Source organism: Danio rerio, chromosome 14 (genome assembly GCF_049306965.1).
Source record: "Danio rerio strain Tuebingen ecotype United States chromosome 14, GRCz12tu, whole genome shotgun sequence".
Classification (NCBI taxonomy): domain Eukaryota; kingdom Metazoa; phylum Chordata; class Actinopteri; order Cypriniformes; family Danionidae; genus Danio; species Danio rerio.
This window is the reverse complement of record NC_133189.1, coordinates 47,051,647-47,076,936: the sequence shown is the minus strand read 5'-3', so window position 1 is coordinate 47,076,936 and position 25,290 is coordinate 47,051,647. Positions and strand designations below refer to the sequence as shown.

At 36.6% G+C, this 25,290-nt stretch overlaps 1 protein-coding gene and 1 long non-coding RNA gene across 4 annotated transcripts; both read right to left on the bottom strand.

Annotated features, from left to right (window-relative positions):
• Window positions 1-1,606: 1,606 nt before the first annotated feature.
• On the bottom strand, window positions 1,607-7,274 carry LOC141377589 (uncharacterized). Its single transcript, XR_012389963.1, has 2 exons — window positions 4,129-7,274; window positions 1,607-2,924 (listed from the first exon to the last, which is right to left on the bottom strand). It is a non-coding gene; the product is annotated as an uncharacterized lncRNA (long non-coding RNA).
• A 709-nt stretch (window positions 7,275-7,983) lies between these two features.
• LOC141377580 (uncharacterized) lies at window positions 7,984-23,072 on the bottom strand. 3 transcript variants are annotated; one of them, XM_073922187.1, is made up of 8 exons: window positions 23,020-23,072; window positions 22,250-22,283; window positions 21,791-21,837; window positions 14,283-16,287; window positions 14,095-14,181; window positions 10,669-10,719; window positions 10,305-10,370; window positions 7,984-9,563 (listed from the first exon to the last, which is right to left on the bottom strand). In XM_073922187.1, exons 1-8 carry the CDS (start codon window positions 23,032-23,034, stop codon window positions 9,349-9,351), a joined length of 2,520 nt encoding a protein of 839 aa, XP_073778288.1. In that variant the 5' UTR covers window positions 23,035-23,072; the 3' UTR covers window positions 7,984-9,348. The 3 variants fall into 3 exon arrangements, with proteins under 3 accessions (XP_073778288.1, XP_073778289.1, XP_073778290.1); XM_073922188.1 differs by lacking the exon at window positions 14,283-16,287 and having other exon boundaries at window positions 8,536-9,563; XM_073922189.1 differs by lacking the exons at window positions 14,095-14,181; window positions 14,283-16,287 and having other exon boundaries at window positions 8,536-9,563.
• Window positions 23,073-25,290: the final 2,218 nt, after the last annotated feature.

Genomic DNA, 25,290 nt, shown 5'->3' with positions numbered 1-25,290 from the left:
TGTGAATTTCTAAATAAAACCTGACAAAATAAAACTTAAAAATGCAGTAATAAACAGTTATTAGTGACATGGTGGCTCAGTGCACTGTCAAATCAAAGCAAGAGGGTCGCTGGTTCGAGTCCCTGCTGGGCCAGTTGGGATTTCTGTGTGGAGTTTGCATGTTCTCCCCATGCAGTCCAAAAAGGTGTGTGTGTGTGTTTGTGTGTTTGTGTCTGTGTGTGTGTGTGTGTGTGTGTGTGTGTGTGTGTGTTTGTGTAAGGGGTTTCCCAGTACTGGCTTGCGGCTTGAAGGGCATACGGTGTGTAAAAGATATGCTGGATAATTTGATGGTTCAATCTGCTCTGGCAACCTCTGATGAATAAAGCAGGGGTGTCCAAACTCGGTCCTGGAGGGCCGGTGTCCTGCATGGTTTAGCTCCAACTTCCTTTAACACACCTGCTTAGAAGTTTCTAGTATACCTAGAATGAGTTAGATTAGCTAGTTCAGATGTTTTTAAATGGGGTTGCAACTAAAATATGCAGGACACTGGCCCTCCAGGACCGAGTTTGGACACCCCTGAAATAAAGGGACAATGTCGAAGAAAAATTAAATGAAATGAACAGTAATTCACGTCTCCTCTAATATAAACAATGTTTAGGTGGATATTAGTATATAGATCAACCATTTTAATTTTTTTGAGATCATTAAAACAAGCAAAGCCTTAACAAGAAAGGTAACAAGATGTACAATCACTAATAAGGCTGCTGTCCATGCACAAACATTGGTTTACTTTTTTACCTCATGAAAATAAAACAATGCATTCTACATACATTCAATTACATTACAGTATTGGGTCACATTAAGGTGTCCGCAAAATATGCCTTCCATGTCATCTGAGTAAATGAGCTTAACCAAAACAGGCAAGCAGGCTGTTATTACCTCTTTCACACATAAAGTATTAGTCACAAGTAAATGTCACCTCAGCGTGGCATTCTGTTTCCCAGCTTTAAGTGCAGTTTGCAGGTGAAAACACTGAAGCGCGCTTGGCTTTGACTTTTGCCATCATGTACATCAGTTTGTAGAAAACACAATTAACTCATTTAGGCTTTATTTGTCAGCGCACAACAATGTCAACCTGCAGTCCGTCCCTCATCTGGCCCGAAATAAAACAGAAATGTGCGAGCGAGAAATATGAATACTAATGCGGCTCTGCCAGGAACAATTAATAGCTAGTAAGCATACGGCGACCTAGCCCTCTTTAAATATGAGTGTTTAATTAGGCTGAATTATTAATTGGGGCTTTATCATATCTCAGAGTTGAGAGGGGGAGAGGAAGGTAAATGGGTTTTAAACTAATGACTGCTATAGCAGATATTTAACTCCACTCAGTTTGACAAGACAAAGCAGATAATAATGTTATAGCGGCTCGTGAATTATAGACTCGGTCTATATAAAGCGATGCATTAGTCTCATCTTTTGAGGATGAGGTTGAGCCGTTGCGTTCGTTTAAAAGGCCATCGCTTTAATGACCCGAATGGACATTCCGGAGAGATTGTGGTTTAGGAGGGTGTTTATGGGAGACCTTGTGGTCATCAGTGCTGTGGTTTTTATTTTTATTTTTTTTGCACAGGCTGTTGATTTATATTGAGCGCCTTTGGTGGTGATGTGGAGGGACGTGACCCATGACACCTGCCTTGCGCATAGTCGTACTTCTGCGTAATATTTGTGTTGCTCTGCAATAATACTTCTGAAAGGCTAACTGGCAGTAGGTTTTTATGTTTTCTAAACACTACAACTAGATAAAACTCGCTCATTCAAAGGCGGGAACAGGTGGAAGTGCCACAACTTTTATCATAAGGTAAACACAAAACAAGTTTACATCTGGAGCTCCTTTACAGGACTCAACACTTGTAAACAATTGCTTCATAAGTCTCTCAGCACCACCCACACTCGGCACAGCTACCAAGCTGACCAGTTACAGAGCTTGTGACCTTTAGTAAAGTTTTTTGAGAGGTGCGTGTCAGCGTCAGCCATGCCAAGGGTTAAGCGACCGCACAAAGGCTGCACCGGCGCAAAAGCATGCGCTTGACGCAGAAGTATAAATCAGCCTTTACACAAAGACTTTAGCTCTGAAGATCTTCAGTTTAGTTTTCTGAAGGTATTTCAAGGTATTTTAGCATCATTGATATACTATATCTTACTATATTTTATATATATTTTAGTACCTTGTTAACATTTTTATTTGATATTTTTTTCTAATGTGAACATTTGGGTGTACTTATTTTTGGACCATTATCGTAAGTTATTTTGTTAGATTAGCTCCATATTTGGCTCGGCACTGACTAAGCGAATACATATGCACACGTATAGCATCTTATATACAACATTAATTAAAAATATGAATTTGTGTGGGGTGTACTCATATATTAGTTTCTTAAGGAAAGAATATTAATAATTTGTTAATTGAACAAGTATTTTATTCTTGCTTACATTTTTAACTATTAGAACAATTTTGATACTACTATACTATACATAATGTTTTATTTTAAATGAACATTTTTTGTTTCTTGGTTTTTGATTATAATAATCAACAATCAAATATTTGTATTTTAAAGAATGTGCTACGCTTTGTTTTCCTCTTTGTTGTCAGCTCTTTGGTTAACTGTCTTGTTTTAAAGTGCTTTATAAATAAAATTGAATGAAAAAAAATAATTGAACAACCCATTTCTATTAGTTTTTGTAATGTGGTTTTGGGATTTGTCTTTTTTCTTTAATTTATGTTTAATTAACTAGTAGTTGGTGTTTTCTTTTTTATTTATGTTGTAAGTTGTTTAGATGTAGAGTGATTTTTTTTTCATTGTTCATTTTAGCTATTGGCAGCATTTTAACAAAGAGTGAAACATTTACAGGGGTCTGAATACTTTCGTACCCACTGTATCTTATAGCTTAAAGGGCCATGAAACCCCCTCGTTTCAGCAGGGTGTTTTCACACCTCTACTTTGGAAAAAGTCAGAAAAGTGGGCGTGTCCAGCTCTGTTTAGGGGGGAGTGTCGGAGGAACTAAAGTGGGAGGGTGTGGGAGTGTCTATTTGGGCACGCGCGAGTTTCAGTCAAAATACACACAGGAGAAAGTGATGGTGTTTAACCTACATGGACATCTGTAGTCGAATTATTTGCCAAATTATTAAATGTTGGACTTTAACTGCAGTTTGGCTCTTTCATTCAGGAAATTCATTCATGCCCCTCGCGACAAACGAGATATTTGATTCGAGGATCTGCTCTAAGCGTGTATTTTTCATGCAATGTTTGATACCGCACGGCGAATGAGAGAAAAAAAAAAACTCTGCATTTCCCGGAAACTTAGATGCACACGGCAGGTAGTGTCAGAAAGCCGCGTTTGTTATTCCGGTCACAAAATGTGGTGCTAACATATTTGCACTCAGTGCAATAGTTAACTTAAGTCGATACGAACAAACTGAATAAACAAAGAGCACTGGTCGCTCACTTACCAAATCTGTAGAGACAGGACAATCATCAGCAACTAGAGCCTCGTCTTTATGAAGAGAATACTACAAGCGAATCCAGATTTCAGCGTTTGCAGATGAGAACAGCTCTCAGGTAAACAATAATCCTCCTTAGACACATAAGTTATTGTTGTCGAGCGTCGCATACACTGTTAATCCACACGTGATCCAGATGAGCTCTCACAGAGAGAAAATGAAAACGAAACTTAATGGCAGCAAACTATAAAAGCAACACTTCACGCTTGTTTTGCCAACACAACGTGGCGTCTCTGTGGTGTAACACGGTGACAGTAATGAATATTAATGAAGTTGCACAATAGAGCGCGCTGATTGATTTGAACCAAGCCTTACTCATGCATTAATGCAACACACTGTAAGACGTAATAAGACTCACTCTGGCTAAGACGTCCAGTCTGCACGCTGGAATACAACGCTATTATGTCATGACCGTGACGCAGCTTCAAAAATTTGTTTCAAACAGGAAGTACGAATTTGCTTGAAATAACGCAAAAACAACCAATTTATACTTTTTAGTGAAATATAGGTGTCCTAATAGTGTTTTTAGCAGTGTGGGACACATATACGACTGTCAACAGCTCAAAAAATGGGTTTTGGTGTTTCGTGACCCTTTAAATTTAATAATCTGATAAAATTCTAGGGTAAAATAAAATAAATAACAAGATAAGATATCTATTTGAAAAGGAATCTGTTATATAATTAATATGCTGCATTGGAAAACATCTTTATATAAACGATATCAGTTCATAACACATAATGTCATAAATCAGATGAACAATTATCAATGCATGAATCAAACTGATTCTGAATTCTGACACTTTATTACCATGTTTTTCATGCACTGCTAATTTATTATGTAACACTAAATGTATATACGTGGGCAGAGCTATGGAGCTCAAAAAATTCCTATTAACTTCCGTCTTCACGAGTTGTGTATTTGTATAGTTAAATTCTGCCACATCCCTTGACACACACATTCTGTCATCACAAATCACAGAAAACTATCCCTGAAAACAAATGACTTAATGTTGCTTTTTTCCAAATTACGCTTCTAGGCTTCATTATGTATGCTTTGAGAGTAAAATGTCTTTGATGTGTCGTAATATTGCTCTTTTTCAAAATTATTTATAATTAATCATGGTAATCTAAAAGTCACAACTTCAAGGTGTTGCAAGTAAAATTTGTCTTGCATATCAATATCAGACATGAAAGAAAATGTATCATTAATAATACCACGCTGATGAATCAATATTCTGTCACAGTGCATGTCGGAGCAAAGGGAGAATATAAATGAGTGTTTTAACAGCTTTTTTTTCTTTTGCTAGTCAAACAATTATGACATCTATTTGATCAAACTAAAACATCTAAAACATAAACAAACCTCAAATAAGAACATCTCCTTCATAACAAACACATTTAACTGCAATCGTTAATACTAGAAACATGCTCTGACTTGTAAATGTCTTAAAGGGGTCATGACAAGAGCACTCAAATTTGCCTTGATCTTTTGAATTATCCGAGGTCTTTGTTCTATTAAAATATCCTGCAAGTTTCAACTTTTAAATTGTCTTCCACCTTTATCCTATGCCCCATGATGCTTTATGTCAGGGGTCACCAATCTTGGTCCTGGAGGGCCGGTGTCCCTGCAGGGTTTAGCTCCAACTTGCCTCAACACACCTGCCTGGATGTTTCAAGTATACCTAGTAAGACCTTGATTAGCTTGTTCAGGTGTGTTTGATTAGGGTTGGAGCTAATATCTGCAGGACACCGGCCCTCCAGGAACGAGTTTGGTGACCACTGCTTTATGTGAATTAGAGGTGTGAACCTACGGTTACGATTATCATGGCATTGATTCGGTTCAATTCGACATCTCGGTGCATCACGGTGCATTGACAATGCTTTCCATAAACAGTGTTAGATTTTAGGGGGAGGCTAAATCAAGCTGTTTGTATAAACACACAAACACCACACTGTCTCTCATTTACACACAGGATATGGCGAGGGGGTAGTTGTAGCGTAGTGAAGAGTGGGCGGGGGTTGGGGGGGGGGGTTGTCGCTTGGGAACTCCAGATTATTTTGGAAGGGCACTTTCTATCCCAGACTAAAAAGGGCATGTGCACTGCACAGGTTGAGCCTGTTCTGAAGTGTGCATCTGATGGGTGTTTTTTTTCATGATACCAAGCGAGAGAATTGTAATGGAAGTGAAGTGACGCAACTGATGCGTCTAGGTCATGTGATAATGTAGTGTAATGTAGTACATCTGAGATCCATTTATGTTACATTAATTTTGTATAGAAGCTACTTCGTTTGTAATGGTCGTGTAGTAAATTTTACATTTAAATGTAGTACATACTCGAGTAGTTAACCAATATCATCACAAATATCAAACAAAAATCATCACATGGTGGCAAATGCTTATTTCAGCTGGCACTTTCACAAATCCATATTCGGTCTCGTGTTCAATCAGTCTCACTTTTTTTTTTTTCTTCCATTTTCCTCCGAAGCTTCCTTAAAGCAGATCAGACTGTTCCGCTCATAGGCATTTCCATATTAATCTTTGAATCTGCTGGCAGTGATTGGCTGGGCTGTGAGTACCAAGTCACTCACCCAAAGTTGCAAGCATGATTTCAGGCAACAGTAGACTAAGTATCTAAGTTATTATTATCTAAGTAGGCATCCACTCTTTATCTCTTTGTATGATATGTCCTCGAAGTCCTCTATGGTTGGCATGATCTCTTCACAGGTCTTGGTTCACATCAATGGTGCTGCACAATCTTTAGAGGCCTGTGGATGAGTATCCTCTGGTGGAAATTGAGAAAAAAACAATTATCATAGCTGATGTTTAAAGTGTATTTGAACAAGATATATTAAACAGACCCCCTAGTTATTATTATTATTATTATTCTTTGTGTGTGATAAAAATTAATTTTGTTGTGGTAATTCCCACATTTTGCAGACAATTTCACGATAAAAAATAAAAAAAAATAAAAATGGCAACGACACAAATCATAAAAATACAGCTTCTTTATTTTAGTCTCTTGTCAAGACAAGATTTAAAATGGTAGGTATTAAGCCAAAGTATGTTTATATAACTCTTATTTTTATCTACAATCTTTCTCTCAGAATTCACTCACCGGAGCATCGGACATCGTTACACACATAAGACATGCATTAGGGTTTCTCCTACCATAATACACCTAAAACATGGATTGTCCTAAAACTCATCGCAAGGAATCATTTTTCTCTCGTTAACTGCAGGAAAATAGTTAAACAAAAACGTATCTGTTTGACGAACATCATAATACAAGCCATACATGTAAAGCCAGACTGATCTCACAAGGAAATGTTAGTATTTTACGTTTGGACAGTTTAGTGGCTGATTCGTCCAAATTTGTACGAGTTCAGTCATATGAAAATGTACGATTTTAAAAAGAGGCGTGACACCCAACCCCACCCCTAACCCCAACCGTCATTGGGTGATAAGCAAATCGTACTAAATTGTACGAATTAGATTGTACGAATTCATACCAATTAGCCACGAAATCAAAAAGTTGCGAAGTACGTGAGATTGTGTTGGTAAAGCACAGTTACTGTCCTTCAATTTAGTCACGTCATGTGGCCATCATCTGTGAACCAATCTCCATCTGTTGTTCCATTGGTCCCTTTGCTCCAACTTTCTTTTACAGTCTGAAGCATGTCCAATTCTCACCACTAGATGTCTAGATCTCATCTTTGCTATGACTACATGTAAATCACTCGCGCTTTATCTGCATCTGCTTACTGCACAAGCTGAAAACTCCCCTGCCCCCTCCATGTAATGAAATGATTGTGAGGGGGCAAGTGAGATGTCATTCAAAGAGAGACACTCAAATACATTACATGCGCTGCGTATGTAAGTCATGCAAAGCAATTAATTGCAAACTGAAATAAATATAATTTAATTATATGGTTTGGAACTGGACATTTTATAAGATTATTTACATTTTTTTTTTTTTTCAATTTTGCGATTCATTTTGCGGTTAATTAAGAATTTTGCAGGATTGAAAAAAGAAAAAAGAATTTGCAACATTTTTTTATTTTGCGTAGAATTCAGAGATCGCGGAATAATGGAAAACGAGGGCATCTGATTAAATATCAATAGCAGTTGTATAAACACACATAGAAACAAACATGTAAAGCAAGACAGGTCTTTAATCTAATTTTGAACTGAAAGGGTGTGCCTGAGCCTCACTCATTATCAGGAAGGCTATTCCAGAGTATAGGGGCCATAAATGGGAAGGCTCGACCTCCTTTAGTGGACTTTGCTATTCTGGCAAAATTCTGGTAAAATCAGGCCGTTTCACTAAGAGGGTCAGAATGAGAGGTAAAAATAACATTATATAAATGTAAATAATTATTAAAAAAAACTAATTATTATATTTTGGCATATACTGCATATTTTTGTTGTGATTTTTTTTTTTTTTGATAATTCATCCTCAAAGAACACAAATACACACAAACACACACATGCACATACGCAAGCACGCACACGCACACACACACACACACATTTTTTTTTGTGAAAAGTGGGGAAATTACATAGGTTTACATTCATTTTATACTGTCCAAACTGCATATTATATTGCCCTCACCCCACCCTACCCCTAAACCCAACCATCACAGGAGACTGCATGCAGCTTTACTCTCTGATTAGACTCATTCTGTAGGACTCATAAGCATTTTGAGAAATGAGGACGTCACCAATGTCCTAATATTTCACCTCCTTTTTGTAATACCTGTGTCATACCCATGTCATTTTACAGATTTGTTTCTTGATATGTCACAAAAACACGTATACACACACACACACACACACACACACACACACACACACACACATACTTGTTTTTGTGCCCCATGGGGACTTGTGACTAGAAGGTTACATATGGGGACAGCAATTTCTAAATACAATTAAGCCATAATTTTAACTCATATGTGTCCAGGGGATTTTTCTATCATAAAAACAATAATTTTTTATCAAGAATTCTGAAGTTTAAAAAAATGAATTTTTGTCAGGTTTTTCTATTCTTGTGGGGACGTCGCTATTTTGTCTTACCACAAGGAACCACCAGGTGTCAATATGACATACCAGTATATTATCATATTTTTATAATAAGTCACTGTAAGACTACAAATTACATTTAGACAACTATTAAAGAGTTATTTATAAGGGAAAATTGTGTGCATTTATATTTTATTGAATTTTACTTTTATCTTGCATTCTCTGTTTATTCTATGTTATATTACAATAGACCATTTCTAAGGGTGTAAACAGAAAAAAGTCTTAGCTTTTTTTAAATAAAATAAAATGTTTATCCTGCTCAGTTGTACACATATGTTGTTTTAATGTGCATTTAAATAATGTATGAGCATCTTGGCATTCTATCAAGCATTTCTTTTATTAGATATTCTGAGATACGCATAAAAATTAACGGAGACATAGCCAAATTTACGAGAATGTAAAAACTCAATACAACTCGGAAGTGTTTTAGTGTTTTAAACATTTATTTAAATGTTAACGTGAAAGTTTTAGTATACTGCTCTTTAAGCAGATGCATGTTGAGTTTGCTTAAACAAGATTCACATACATGTTGCCTTTAACAAAGACAAAACTGGTGAAGGCCCTTTTACATTTTTTTGCTTTAACGAAATCAAACTTGCTTTCAACAATCATGAAAAAAAAACAGTGGTGAAGGCCCTTTCACCTACCTCTCACATTTTTTTAAGTAATATATTTTCTTTCTTCCGGCAAACACGAAAAAAAATAATTAGATGAAGGTCCTTACCTTTCACAATTTTTTCTTTAGGGAATCAATGCGATTTTTTACATAAAATTTCACCCCCTCCCAACTTCTATTTTGAAGTGCTGCTGGGGAACTTTCGATACAGTTCATGCACTGGGCTTTACCAGGAACCTTTCCAGACATTATGAATTCCATCATTGTCTTCTCCACGGCCTTGATCTCCTCCACAGACCACCTTCTTCGCTCGTTTTGTGAAGATCCTGAATAAAATTTAAAACATAATTAGTGAAAAAAAGACTTAAAGACCAAATAAAACTAATTCATGGTCTTCAGTGTGTCTCATTGTTTTTAAAGTTGTATACACATTTTTGCTAAAATTTAGTTGATGGCTGACAATCTGTCATGTTTACATCACCCAGCAATAAAAGGAAAAAAATGCTTGCAATTAGTCACCATGTAAGTTTAACTATTCTCATAAATTACAGCAAGATGTCTAAAATTTTTAGCTAATAGTTATTTGTGAGCTTCTGCATGCAGGCCACTTTTCATATGCTAACGAATATGTTATGCTATCAAAAATCAGATAATTTCAGAAACTGATTTTTATTTGTTTACATTCAAATCAGTTAAGCAGCTGCAAAGAAAACCACATTTACATACGATTCTAAGGTTTGACAGATCAAAAGCAGTAGCTAAAAAATGACTAATTATGACTTTTTTACTGTACTGTACCTGCAAATGCAGCACTTTTTTGTGATTCTGCATCAACTTTGTGAGTCAACAACATGATTTAAGGCTTTAATTAAACAGTATATGTAATATTACTGCTGCCCCTATATAAAAGTGCCCGCAGTATGGAGCAGGCAGTATTGATTGAATTCATGGATAATGACTAGAAGGAAATCCGTTTGTGACGTCTACCTTGCATGTACATGAATAAACTTTAGAAGAAAAACAGAAAGGGCAACTTATTTCAGAAGACATTTTAAAAAACAGCTTACTCTTTGTTCTGTGCGGTTCCTGCAAGTCCTTGCTAGTCGGCTGCAGTTTTTTAGGATTCTTGCCTCCTACAAACATACGAGTACAACTGAGAACATTATTCAGTAATGGCACAGAATACCTACTAAGTAAATTACCAGTAAATGTGTCACACATGTATTTAAGAAAATATTAGCAGTCGAAACAAAACATATTTTCACTTCATCCTCAGGATATAAAAATATATAATATAGAACATATAGATTAGAAAAATAATGAAAGCAAGTAAAGGGCAAATCATAAAAGCAGTGCACAGAATGAATTTTATTCACAATTATAACAACGTCAGAAGTTTTTAAAGCATCTTTTTTATTTAAATCTCATTACCTTTTGATGGTTCTTGGTGTTGTCCAACCTCAGCAGACTTCTTTGATTTCTCTGAAAAACAATACATCTCTTTTAGCACAAGATTTTTCAATAATAACTCCTAAATACCAATATCAGACCGTTGTCACAGCCACCTCCCCAACCTGAATCCCAGTACACCTGACCACAGTCCCCTAATAACTGATTAATTACACCCCTCATCAGTTTCCTTTATAAGCAATTACTCTGCACTTACCCATTGCTACTTACCTGTTATTGTCAACACATTTGTTCATTTCGCTAACCAATCCTTCAAAGCTTTCAGTATGGCCACAGAAGCACTCTCGACCTCCAAACATTTATTCTGTTTCCACCCAGGTTCATCCACCATTGGCAATTTCACTCACCAGACTTTGACAGTAGCTAGTGGGTGGAACGAGACCGTGCTCATTAGAACCTATCAACAAAGCTTGAACCCAAACATTCGTTCTGCTATTATGATGTACAACACCATTGAGTAATGGTGTCTGCCTATTGCCTATTCCAATCACTATCTGCTTGCCATATCTCCAACGCCACTCACGAGCTTGCCTCCTATGCTGCCTGTACTCCGGTACCAGATCTCTTGCAAGTGTACCTTACCCACGTCTCAAGCACAGAAGCTGAATGCCACCTACCTGCTGAAGTATGTTTATTCTGCTTGCCCCTGGACATTTATTCATAGACTGCCTCATCAAGCCCCACGTCCAGTGTTGAATCCTGATACCCAAATCATGTCAGTGGTCGCATCAGAGTATTCTGCATTACAGGATGTCTTTAGTAAATGGGCAACCCCTTATCTTCCATCTCATCAGACATGGGACTGCACTATCCAGCTGCTGCCTAGAGCACAAGGCTATGGAGGAGTGTGTGGAGGACTTAATCATCAATCTCACTGCCTGCTTCCAGGTTCTTCTTTGTGGGCAAAAACAATGGAAGTCTCCATTATTGCATTACATTTACATTTTACATTTAGTCATTTAGCAGATGCTTTTATCCAAAGCGACTTACAAATGAGGACAAGGAAGCAACTTACACAACTATAAGAGCAACAGTGAATAAGTGCTGTAGGCAAGTTTCAGGTCTGTAAAGAAAGTATAAGAAGCAAGAACATTAGTAATTTTTTTTTTTAATTAGTGGAGGAGCCAGAGAGGCAATTGCAGATTAGTAAGGAAGGTGGAGACTAAATAGTTGAGTTTTTAGTGGTTTCTTGATGACAGCGAGTGACTCTGCTGTTCTGATGCAGTTAGGGAGTTCATTCCACCAACTGGGCAGATTGAACGCGAGAGCTCAGGAAAGTGATTTCTTTCCTCTTTGGGATGGAACCACGAGGCGACGTTCATTCACAGAACGCAAGTTTCTAGAGGGCACATACATCTGCAGAAGTGAGAGCAGATAAGAAGGGGCAAAGCCAGAGGTCGCTTTGTAAGCAAACATCAGAGCTTTGAATTTGATGCGAGCAGCAACTGGCAGCCAGTGCAAACGGATGAGCAGCGGAGTGACATGTGCTCTTTTAGCTTCATTAAAGACCACTCGTGCTGCTGCGTTCTGAAGCAGCTGAAGAGCATTAAATACCACACACTGAACTCCCAGGTAGTCCAGTTGCCTTACTTACCGACTGGAAGATGTAAAAGACAGCTTTCGTCAACCCTTTTGGTACTGCAAGTACCAGGTCATGCTGTATGTACTCTCCATCTTCCCAGCCATCTTTCATTATGCAAGGTGTTTTGTGAGTTCCTCCATTGTTTTGTTATTGTCTATATTGAAGACATCCTGATTAACTCCCTTAACTTGGCCAAATAGTGCCAGCACATCACAGCGGTCTTATAACATCTTTGCCTACAAACCCTTCTGTGCACAGATGACAACCTACTGGGACATCCAGGCAGTAGAAGACCCTCTGGCTCCTGCAAGCTTGGTATTGGTGGCACAGTGGATGCCAGTGGCCAAAGATGTCATCAGCTCCATCCGTCCCCAACATCACATAAGGGTATCAGGAGCCTCCTCTGGAGAAGACTGTAATCTCAGGCAGTCACCACAGCCACCTTCCCCACCTGAATCCTAATCAATCCGATCAAAATCCCCTGCTTACATTTTTATCGCACCTCTGCGCTCCCTCATCAGTTCCTTTTATAAACAGTCACTCTGCTCTTACCCAGAGTTTGATCTACGGTTCACACCAATGAACTTACCTGACTCACCCATTGCTACTTACCTGTTTGCTGTTGTTGGTTCTTTGTGTCCTGGTGCCTTTGTCTCCTGGTCTCATTGTTTTCTGTGTTCTCCTAGATTAATACCACTACCTGCACACAAAGACTCTAAAATAAGCAACAGGCCAATAATGATTACCTGCTCCACTCAGTGCGATGTTCAGACCTAACTTTGTTAACCGCATCAGCTAAACTCTCCCACTCTATTTTTTTCTTTTGTTATTAATTCTGGAGGACAAACTTGCAAATAAAACAGTTTTTCTCTGGTCTACCTCCGAAAACAGCACCTCACATTCACATTCTGTTCAAAGTTCCTCTTTTTGCTTCATTTTGCCGTTACTTTTTCGTTGGGTTTTGCCAAAGTAGAGTCATTAGCATATTCATACGGGGGAGGAGGCAGGGAGGGGTTTTGTGCTCGTGCATGTTGCGCTCAGTTTCACGTTCATTCAGATGTACAAACAGAATATGCGCGAGATTTGGCGTACGCAGTGTTTCATACATCTGAATTTTTTTCTGTGTTTTAGTATGATTTCCACGCAAGTCTTCGTACATGAGGCCCCTGGTCTCTTGATTTATCCTGTCTCCAGTCTCACTGTGTGCATGACTACAGCAATGACACCCAGTTTTTTTTCCCAAGTAATGTGTACCATTTTCCACCTTTCCCATCATTTCCCTTCAGTTGAAGAACATTGAGAATTTAATAAGATCATAACTAATGAGAATGTTTAAAATAATAATTTTAATTGTCACTTATTGTGCTGTGTGCTTTAAGAATATGTTGTCCTTAATGTTTTTTTTCGGAACTAAAAGCAAGCTGAAAAGAAAAGTGAATGATGTGTGTAAACAGCAGAAGTGATATCCTCCATGTTTAGGCGAACACACTTTCACTTTCATGCAATGAAGATAATGCACAGAGGAAAGATGACTGTGGAGCTGCATTTTTCACTGGTGTCTAAACACCAAGAGCTGTATGATAAACACAACAGCAACAACAATGTCAGCAGGAGGACATTATTATGGAGAGTAGCAAACATGATTTAATCCTGAGTTTCATTTCACTTTTCTTCCATGACATGTACAAGCCTTAACACTGACAATACATGACAATAAACCATACATTTGCTTTTATTTTACTATGTTTGTGGTCATTATTCCTTGCTAAGCACAAAACAAATAACACACATTACACATACAGTACCTGCTGAATTTGAAGGTGAGGCACCATTTCCAGTTGACTCAATCTCATCTTCAGACTCGGATCCATCACTGTCCAGCAAAAGTTTCTCTATAACAGACAAAATTATTAGGCAACAACTTTTGAATAACATTCAACAATTGTCTATAACTAATGCTGGTGTTCCCGGTAATAACCCGGGAATACTTTACCTTGGGGATCAATCTGGATTTCATCCAAATTCTGTCCTTTAAACTGTGAAAGCTGTCCTCGTTCCATGGCCATCAAGACTTTGCTAATTTTTGCTAGCTGCAATGTGCCTTCAGGAAGTCTGTAATATTGCCTGTGGACCCTGATGTCATGCCCTAAAAAATCTGCGAGGTTATCCATTTCATTTTCTTTTAAGTTTAGCACCTTGGACATAGTGGCCATGTGCTTTCGCAGTTTGGTGGAGGACAATGCCTCGGGGTGCTTTGCTCCACAGCTTTTTGCTATGTTACGAATTACGTCAGATCCTCTGAAGAAAGTGAGAGCTTGGGGTCTTCCGAACATAAAGACGTTCTCATCTGGCACATCACAGCTGCGGCGAGTCTTCACCAACAACTCCATTGAGACGACCATATCAGGAGTGAGTAAAATGGGGACTTTTCTGCCACGTTTTCCTCGGACTTCGATTCTTTGAAAATGACTACAAAGTGACTTCTCTAGATCGGACAGAGCAAGCTCAACATCCGGATGAGTTGAGGATGTGTCCCTTAATGTAAACGAATTAAGTGACATCTTAGACACCTCTCCTTCCCTTCTTCGATTAAATAGTATCACCTGACAAAGCGTGACTTTGGCAAGTTCTGCCCAGTGCTTCATACTTTGTTCTTCCTCAAGTCTTGCTTGATATGCCTTACTTTGGCAGTCAAGATACTGATGCATTTTCTTCACATCTTCCGCAAACGGAAGAAGCTGTGGACAGTTCCATTTAACTTCACTCAAATTACGAAGGGCCTGGGATGACACACACTCACTCCATTTAGTGTCACATATTTGCTTGAAGGCTTGCACGTTGCTAAGACTATTCTTATCATCTGCCATCATGGCATCACACTCAATAATGCTGGCCATCTTCTTGAGGTTGTGCCCTAACTTCAGTGCTAAAGATGGTGTTTTAAATGTGCTTGTCTCTTCGTTCAAGCCAGCTACACTGTGAACTGCTTGAATAACATAAGGGAAATTAGCTGGAATAAAGAAATCAGACACCTCCTTCAGCTTACCATTTTTTTTCCCTTCGAGGACAAGACGTCCAGTTTCACGCATTTTTTGCCTGATGTATTCATGCTTTGTAACATCATGGCCATGCTTATTGAAGAGATGTTGCCCTAATTTCAGTATGATTTTCTCTTTGCGGACAACATGGGTTATCTCATCGTCATGCATATCAAGCACCATTTTCCAAAACCTTTCACTTATACTGTCTGGAACAGGTTCAGCATATGAGCAAAGTGACTGAACACGAGTTTTCCCTGGCTTCATTTTGTTAATTTTCTGGCTCAGCTGGCATCTTTGCATATGCCGCCATAGCGATTTTCTCTTCAGATACGCTGAACAGTTAATGCAGTGCAAATAATCACTTGCATTTACTGGTGCAGTGGATTGTTGTTTAGGAATCACCGTTCCTCTTCCTTCACTGAGTACCTGAGCGTTATGACATCGGTTCCCCTTATTCCTTAACAAACTCAGCTGTATTTTTCGCTCTTTAGAGCCTTTCGGAAAAGCAATCGCTCTTGCCACCTCTGGCTTATCTTTATGTTTAGACTCTAGGTGACGTGCGATTTTACTGAATGGTTTGAAGCAGAAAAGGCAGTAAAACTTTTTGTTATATAGTCTGGCTCCATCTTTTTTTTTTTTGAGCATCATGACATTCACATTAAGATTATTGGGTGAATGTGATTCTTCATGTTCTCCTGATGAAGAAGATTGAAGTGAACTGTCCTGTTTGTCAGATGCAGAGGATTGTGAAGGAGACGCACGTCTTTTTTTACATGCTGGAACATTTGAAGTTGACTTTACCTTTTTCTTATTATTACTTATCTTTTTTACTAAACTCTCTACTTTTTCTGAAGTGTTACTGTCAGACTCTTCAGTATCTGGCACGTAATCATCCTCACTGATATCTGATCTTGATGAAGATTCTTCTGAAGCATAACCAAGTATTTTCTTGTTAAGCTACAAATAAAAGCCACAAGTTAGAAATCAGAAGTGACAAGACCAACGACATCTTAAAATTATGTGTATATCTGCAGCCACTGAATCGCTGGTAGTCATGACAGGCTACCAGTTTGTAACATTTTAAAAATATATATCTTATTTTGTGCTAAAAAGAAAAAACTGTGTTTTCAACCTTTTGAGGCTAAGTAAATAGAAAACAAATACAATTTTTGGGGTAAACTATAACTGTGGCTCACTGTCTAGACTGCATACTAAACACAGTGCTGAAATCTGGCACAGGTGCTCTAGTGCATGCTAACACACTACCAAATTTGGGGGCCAATTGCTGACTAGAGAGCACTGCAAACTGAAAATAACAAGTTTTGATGGCATGGTGAAAACACAAATCATACTTAACATAAGACTCACCAATCAAATTAAATCATTTAACACAACTAACCTTTGTTTTACACTTTGAAATCAAAAAATAAATTTTCTCGCGTTCCTCATTTAAAGTTTTTGTATACGCCTTCATATAAAAAATATTTAAATGCGTGTATGTGTGTGTGAGAGATCGACGAACGAGTGCTCACTTCACTGCTCTGCAGATGCTGTGAACGGCTGGGTATATTTATTTTGGAGATAATATAAAATATGTTACGTACATACGTTGCTGCTGTTATGTACAAATTACGTATCAACTCAACACAATAATATCATATTACATCTAGACAAAATAGCCTAAGCTATATTAAATTAATTTAAAGAAATATTGTATATAATAAAAACATTAAATAAATAAACCAATATAAAATAAAAGCTATATCAATTTAGGTATATATAATACAAATAAATTAAACGGTTTCAAGCCATTTTTAACTTTCATTTTACAAAGGCCTATCTGGAAAAAAAGATATTTTCTAAAAACAATAAACAATGGAGGAGTTTTGAAATATTATTTATAAAGTATTTGGAGATGATGATATTAATCAAATCGTGCAAACAGAGCATTTTTGGGTGAGCGAAAGCAAAACTACCTTCTTCTTGTTTTATATTATGGCTGGTGCGCTCGGTCATCCCTCTGTTAGTGGCGAGACCACTCGATGCACGATGCCAGCAGTCGGCCAGCGAGTAAACTAATATAATGAATAAATATACATAGGCCTATGCGTATACATCATTTAATGCATTTAATAGGTTCGCATTCTGCACTGCGAGTCATTGGCCTGACAGTGGAAACGCGACATAATTTCAGCCTCACTGCTCAAGCTCTCTGACTATTGGCTCAGCCCGGCCCGATAAAAGCCCTGGCTCGCACTAGCCCAACAGTGGAAATGTATGGAGCTAGATTTGTTTCTTTATTATTCAATCAAAAATATTTAGTTTTAAAGTAAAATTAAGTATGTTGTAATTAAAGAATTAAAGATTTCAAATAAAAAACACGTTTAATTTAAAAAAATTGGCCAATGATAATAAAATATTTTGGATTGCAAAAATAAACACTTGTCCTATTATGCAGTTACCACAATTTTCATTGCATACTCATTAATTTTGCTCTCTTTTCTGCTGTCTTTTATTGCACATGTAGAATCTTTGCTTGCAGGTTGAAAGATTTTGCTTGTGAGTTGAAAAGTTTTGAACCCTTGAATGCCGGGGTTAAATTTGTGTCTTTATTACTCAAACAAACATATGAAGTTTGACCAAAACTAGGTAGAATGCAATTAAAAAATTAAAGATTTAAAATAATAAAAAAACATTTATTTAAAAAAATTCACACTGCAAAAAATAAACTATTGCCATGTTATGCGGTTACCACCAGATTAATGCACTGTGTGCTCATTTATTTTGCTTTCGGTTTTGTTTCATTTTTTGCAAATCTAAAATTTTTGCTTTTGAGTTGAAAAGTTTTGCGAGTTGAAAACTGCAGCTCAGTGGGCGGGATCTTCTGAAACACCTTATTCTATTAGTCATCTTGATTGAGGTCACAGATTGGCCACGCCCATTACATTTTCACGCGGTTGGAATGGACTGCCTTGCCTTCTGTGACAGGAGCGAGCTATGGCGAGCAGCAGGTCTTCTTCAAGGTAGGTTAACTGAAACTGTATAATAACTTGTGTATTACCATACATATTTCCCATCTAAATATGTTACGACTGCTAGTATTAAACTCTGTCTAGTCAGTGATATTTTTGAATTCTCTCGATAAACTAACATTAGCTGTCGGCCATCAGTACTGTACAGTTGTAAAGGGCAACGCAAGGCCAGTGTATTTTGGAAAATATACATTGATGTACCATTAAAGTCAGGCTTTTTGTCTGTAGATGATGGCCAGGTGTACAGTAGGTCTGCAAACAGACTGGGATACATTCTCGGCAACCATTAATCTTCAGTCAGTTTCCAGACAAAAGCTACTGTCTCTTTGAACTGGAGCATCATATTTATTCTCCACTGTCAGAAAATGTAGTAACTCAGTGTATGTATATTTCATTACAAACGTGACAAATATTTATTTAGTATATTTCGTTTCGCATATAAATGTTAGTTCATACATTACTTAACTTGAATTAATTATGAACAGGATATCTGTTAAGCAATAATTAATCTTTGTTAATGTTAACTAAACATATTAATGCATAAGTTAAAAAATGATGGTGAACGAGTTTGTTTAGCATAAACTTTGTTAACGTTAACTTAGTCATGTTCTATTGTATCTCCTTATATTAACAGCTTGATGCAATTAGCCAATGTTTATGGACAAATACAATAATGTATTTGTTCACTGACTAGATAACATAACTAAATAAACAGCATTTATTCAGTAATACTACATTTTTGTTAACGGAAACTTATACAAATAGCAATGTTACTTAATGCAGCAAATACTGAACAACTCACATTCTTCAACAGGCATGTCATTCATGTTTGTAGACTTTTTACTAACATGAATTATCTCTAGCAAAGCATTAGTTGAGGGAATTAGGAACATTGTTGTAAAATGTGCACTACTTCAACACGCTACATTTGTAAACTGACTTACCACTAACCCAACATTATAACTGATGTGTTACTAACATCTTTGGGTTTATTACAAAGCAGTAATTAATGATTTTACTGGATATATATATATATATCAGGAACAATTATGTTAGTAAAGAATTAACGTTGGAGAGGTGCACACTTCATAATAAGCTTTCTGATTTCCTTAAAAAATGCTCAGTTACTGAGTGATAAACCATGTTAGTAAAGAGTTTGCAAATGTTAGTAACACAATATACAATGTTGAAGTCGTTTTGAAAAGTAACAGGGCAGTTTGCAGGTGATCTTCGCTATATAATTTGTTTAGGCATTATTGCAAATATTTGGTCTTTAAAGGAACTGGTATAAATCAGTTGTAAAGTAATAAATGTATTTATAAAACAACAATACATAGACACGAGAGATATGTGGATTATAAATATTACATTAATCAGAACAATTTTCTCATCTGTTTCTTCAATTTATCCTTACAGGTTGATCACTCAGTCTTAGCGGGCGTAAAACATCTGCTTTGACTCCTCCGATGTCCACATCTGCGCTGACTCCACAGACGTTTACATCTACACTGTCTTAAATCAACGAATCAACATCCACAATGATTCCACAGGCGTCTCCATCTGCATTGTCTACTTAGACATCAACATCTGCACTGACTGACCAGACATTTATTCACTAAACTCTTCAATCACCACCTGATGTGTGTTGAATTATTTTCTGGAATTGTGTCGGATTTGGACAATAGTAGATTTTGACTTTTTATAAGTGATTTTAAATATATTTTTTTATACATTTATTGTTTCCCTTTCTGGAATTTATTTTGCATTGAAGAAATATAAATGTTTTATTTTATTTTATTAATTCAGCTAAAATATTTCCCAGCTGTAGCTTTTAATAACAAAAATACTGTTACATAAATGGTATAATACACTTTACTGCAGTATAGTAAAGCACTATAGCATGTGTCTGTATAAATTATATTTTTATGTGGAAGATATGTGTAGAAGATACATTTATTTAGTAGTGCATTTGCCAACATATACGTATTTTTTATACGGTATACGGTTTAAGTAATAATACAGTAGTAGTAGGAATGTTCAAAAATGCCTGTCAGCTATAATTTAACATAAAATCGTGGCAGCGACCTGAATCTACCTTTTAAAAATGAGTTTACAGTCCATCTCATGATATATATATATTACGTTTTCACGCGATTGTACTGGACTCCTTTAGTGACCAGAGTGAGCAACAGGTCTTCTTCAAGGTAAGTATAATAACTTGTATATTACCATCCACATTTTCCTAAACTCTGTCTAGTCAGTGATATTGATGAATACTCTCGATTGACTAACATTAGATGAAATATGTGCAAGATATATATATATATTAGAGATATAAGATATATATATATATATATATATATATATATATATATATATATATATATATATATAAATAAAACAATACATGTGTTCAAAAGTATGTGCACAGCTGAGACGTGCACAACTGTGTTCTCCATCGCATCTGCATCCAGATTATATTGGTGGACTTACAGCTAATCTGACTAGACAGAGTTTAATACTAGCAGTCGTAACATATTTAGATGGGAAATATGTATGGTAATACACAAGTTATTATACAGTTTCAGTTAACCTACCTTGAAGAAGACCTGCTGCTCGCCATAGCTCGCTCCTGTCACAGAAGGCAAGGCAGTCCATTCCAACCGCGTGAAAATGTAATGGGCGTGGCCAATCTGTGACCTCAATCAAGATGACTAATAGAATAAGGTGTTTCAGAAGATCCCGCCCACTGAGCTGCAGTTTTCAACTCGCAAAACTTTTCAACTCAAAAGCAAAAATTTTAGATTTGCAAAAAATGAAACAAAACCGAAAGCAAAATAAATGAGCACACAGTGCATTAATCTGGTGGTAACCGCATAACATGGCAATAGTTTATTTTTTGCAGTGTGAATTTTTTTAAATAAATGTTTTTTTATTATTTTAAATCTTTAATTTTTTAATTGCATTCTACCTAGTTTTGGTCAAACTTCATATGTTTGTTTGAGTAATAAAGACACAAATTTAACCCCGGCATTCAAGGGTTCAAAACTTTTCAACTCACAAGCAAAATCTTTCAACCTGCAAGCAAAGATTCTACATGTGCAATAAAAGACAGCAGAAAAGAGAGCAAAATTAATGAGTATGCAATGAAAATTGTGGTAACTGCATAATAGGACAAGTGTTTATTTTTGCAATCCAAAATATTTTATTATCATTGGCCAATTTTTTTAAATTAAACGTGTTTTTTATTTGAAATCTTTAATTTTTTAATTACAACATACTTAATTTTACTTTAAAACTAAATATTTTTGATTGAATAATAAAAAAACAAATCTAGCTCCATAGAAATGCGGCTAATGACTTGTGATGGCTTTGGAGAGTTTAGATGTTGAAAAATACAGTTCTATGAATCACTAGTGGCTGCTTACCTTTGTCTCTTCTTTAGCACAAGCTGTCACCTCATCCACTGCAAATTCTGTCACAGATGACAGGAATGTTATTCAGGTTGACAATGAACAATGCCAATATGGCTGTTCATACTAAAGTAAAACATTCATTTCAGTAAAACTTCAATACATTTTTGGTTTGTTTCCTTGTACTAGTTACAGTTCTAAAACCCTTAAAATAAATATCACTATAGGATAACAAATCCAGAAGACTTAGCAAAAGCCTTATCAACAACACACAGAACACTTAAAAAATAATGTCTATGTTTAGTTAACCATTAAAATAATGCACGATTATGCTGGATATTTCTTTTTTTTAAAGGTTATGCTCTAACAAAGTTAAACTCAGGTTAGTCTGGCTCAAAAAGTGGAGTATGATTCTTATATGTAAGGATTATTTTGAGTACTAGCTAACAGGACAATTCATGATCTTAACTTTACCTGTGCATCCAGAGTATCTGTCACTTTTATCGTCCTGCAAGCACAAGTGTGATAATCAGTCAAACATCATGCTCTAACATTACCTTATACTGTCATTACAACTGCAATACTGTAGTATAATTTGACAATAATTAAATATTCAACACTGTGAAATAAGACTAGACATATTCATGACATTTGACTGAAAATTAGCATTTTTTTTAATCTAGAAAACTCCCTTATAAAACTAGAAATATTGTACTGAATTAATTTAAATTGTCTCTTGCATTACTGAAGAACAACATTCCTATTTTTGTGGATAAAGTAAATAGATTTTGCCTGGCCAGAGGCCTGCTGCACGTGCAGGCCGCTAACGTTAACAATAACAAAAATGATCAAAACATCTTGGTAAAAATATGCAGTCTGGCAAGAACATGAATTCAAACAATATTTCAAAAGTAAACGAAGATTATACGTAAATGTACGCAAATACAGTAAACGTTTAATGTACAGTTAAATTGCAAAATCTCTTAGCAATTCCAGCGTTTGGCTTAAAACGCGATCGTAAGAATCTAACTTTAACGTTACAGTTAAAGTTACCCTAACTAATATTATTGTCAGTTTGATACATTAATCTGAACTTTCTGCAAAGCAGCTTCGAGATTATGCCGATTATCAAAAGCGCTTGAGACATAAAATAACGCGATTTTTATGATATAATATAGTTGCAAACAATACATAAACATAAACATTCGAATATATTGAAGTGATCGTACAAATCATAAACTTACCTGTCCTTCAGACATGTTGACGTCTTCGCGCCTTTACTCACAGCATCCTCTCTGACCCTGTCCTGCTGTGTCGCAGGTGTGTGTGTGGGGGGGAGGGGATGGTCGCGGTGGGGACGCAAAATCTCCGGTCACGTGTAATGTCACACTCCCGCGCTGCTTTAGCGCGGGTCGCCGACTGAACCGCAGTCTGGCGCATGCATACACAGCGGATGGCCTTCAGCAGCAATCCAGCACTGACAGCTCTAATGTGTCAGTCGAACTTTTACTCGAAATTATTCAGCTTATTACCCGAACATATTTGCTCTAACTAAATAAATGCATTATGGTTAAAGGGAATTTTAATAGCTTAACGAAAAAAAAGTTATAATTAAGATACAAAGAACCCCCTTATTATTAAATGCTGTATTCTGACAACACATAAATAAATGGATCCCATTTAGAACTATTAAATAATTCACAAAAAAAAAATTCATTAACTATTACAAACACTTGTAATAAATAAAGGCATTCAATCCTGCTGTCAGGGTGTAAATAATACAACATGTGTTTTATTATGTTTCCATTCATTCATTCATGTTTAGTCCCTGATTGGGGTCGCCATAGCGGAATAAACTGCCATTATGTGTCCATTATGTTTTATTATAATACCAACATTTGGTAATTTAACATTTTGGACCACATAAATGTATTAGATGTGATGCATTGACCATGCACACCTACATACATCCATTACTTTATTATTAAAAGGGAATAAACTACTGTTTATTGCAACTTATCTGAACATCATTATCAAAACTCTTTAATATGTCCAGTCAATTTAATATGAGCATGTAATACCATCTAACTACATCTTTATGGTATTCTTTAAGGCAAACAGGCCTAAATAAATGCAAGGCCCTTAAAATGGTTTGTTCATCTTCAACTACTGATACCAGCACATCACAGGCCTATCTAATAGAAAGTGTGGCAAAATGAAATGGTTTGTGGGAATATTCCTGAGCAGGTAAAATAGCTTACGTGATGGTAGCTCCAGAGAGCCTCACAGCACCTACACTGCTCTTAAAGAGAGTCTAGCAGCAGAGCGAGTGAAGCAAGAGTGTGGAGGGGTTGTTGCTGGATCAGATACGTTTGTGGCCGGAAGTTAACGAATATGATTTATATTATCTATTAAATTACCCAATAAATAGTATTTCATTAATGTCTACAACCACCCTAACCGTCACAGTACTGTAAAAATATAAATTATTGTTATACAGTGTCATAAAAAAAGCTTCTGTATTGATGTGTATTTGCAGTTCCGGCCGGCCTTGTATCCTATCTACACTTTACTGTGTGGAGGGAGAGAGCTGACATCTAAAGATGGCCTCATACTGTAGGTCCATGAACCTGATTCTTCCTGCTAGTTTAGTTATTAAAATGCACAGTTTACTTAGATACTTAGAAGTGATTGAAATGAAAGGTGTAAAACAGAACAGAAAGTGATTCAGAGCTGTTGTTCTCCTTGATGTCCTGAGAAACAGTCTGTATTCATTTTGAAGCTCATTAACGGCATCCTTAAAATAAAAGCAAACTATCTCTCTTTTCACACTTAGTTGTAATGTTCTAGACAAGGTCTGAAACCATGTCAGCACTTCTGTTGCTACTGCCTTCTCTTAAGCTAGATCCACCTTTAGGATGGCATAAAAGTGTCTTCCATAATTTAATACTCCCATAATTCTTGAAAGAATATACAGAAATCCTTAACTTAGAAATAAAATGTTTTATGTATGTAAATCTACTCTACATGTAAATTCCCATAGACTATTGTGATAAAGAGCCATTGTTCATTATTTCCGGGATTTATGTAACCCTTGTGAGGGTAAAAAACCATAACGATTTGGTCCCTGTAGACATTTAACATTTGGAATCACAGAAGTCAATGTGCTGCTATGTTTATGGCAGAAGCCCATTATGTCCAGGCACCTGATGTAAGAAGTACTGGCCCTCTTGAAGCAGATGCTATATCCATTAACAGCTCTGCTAAAAGGACTAAGCTAAAACTTGTGTACTGTGATGACCGGTCCTGCACTTTGGCCTTTTTGCTGCTCCTTGTGTAACGCAGACACTATAGCATGCTTGAATCAGCCATTGCCCCTATACTTGCTCATTCCCTATAGCAGCCCTGTCTTGATGCTGGAACAGGTTTTTAAACTTTATTCAGATCTATTTATTTCACATTGTTCACATGCTTAAACTTCACAAAGACAGATGTAGCCTACTGTAGCCGACCAA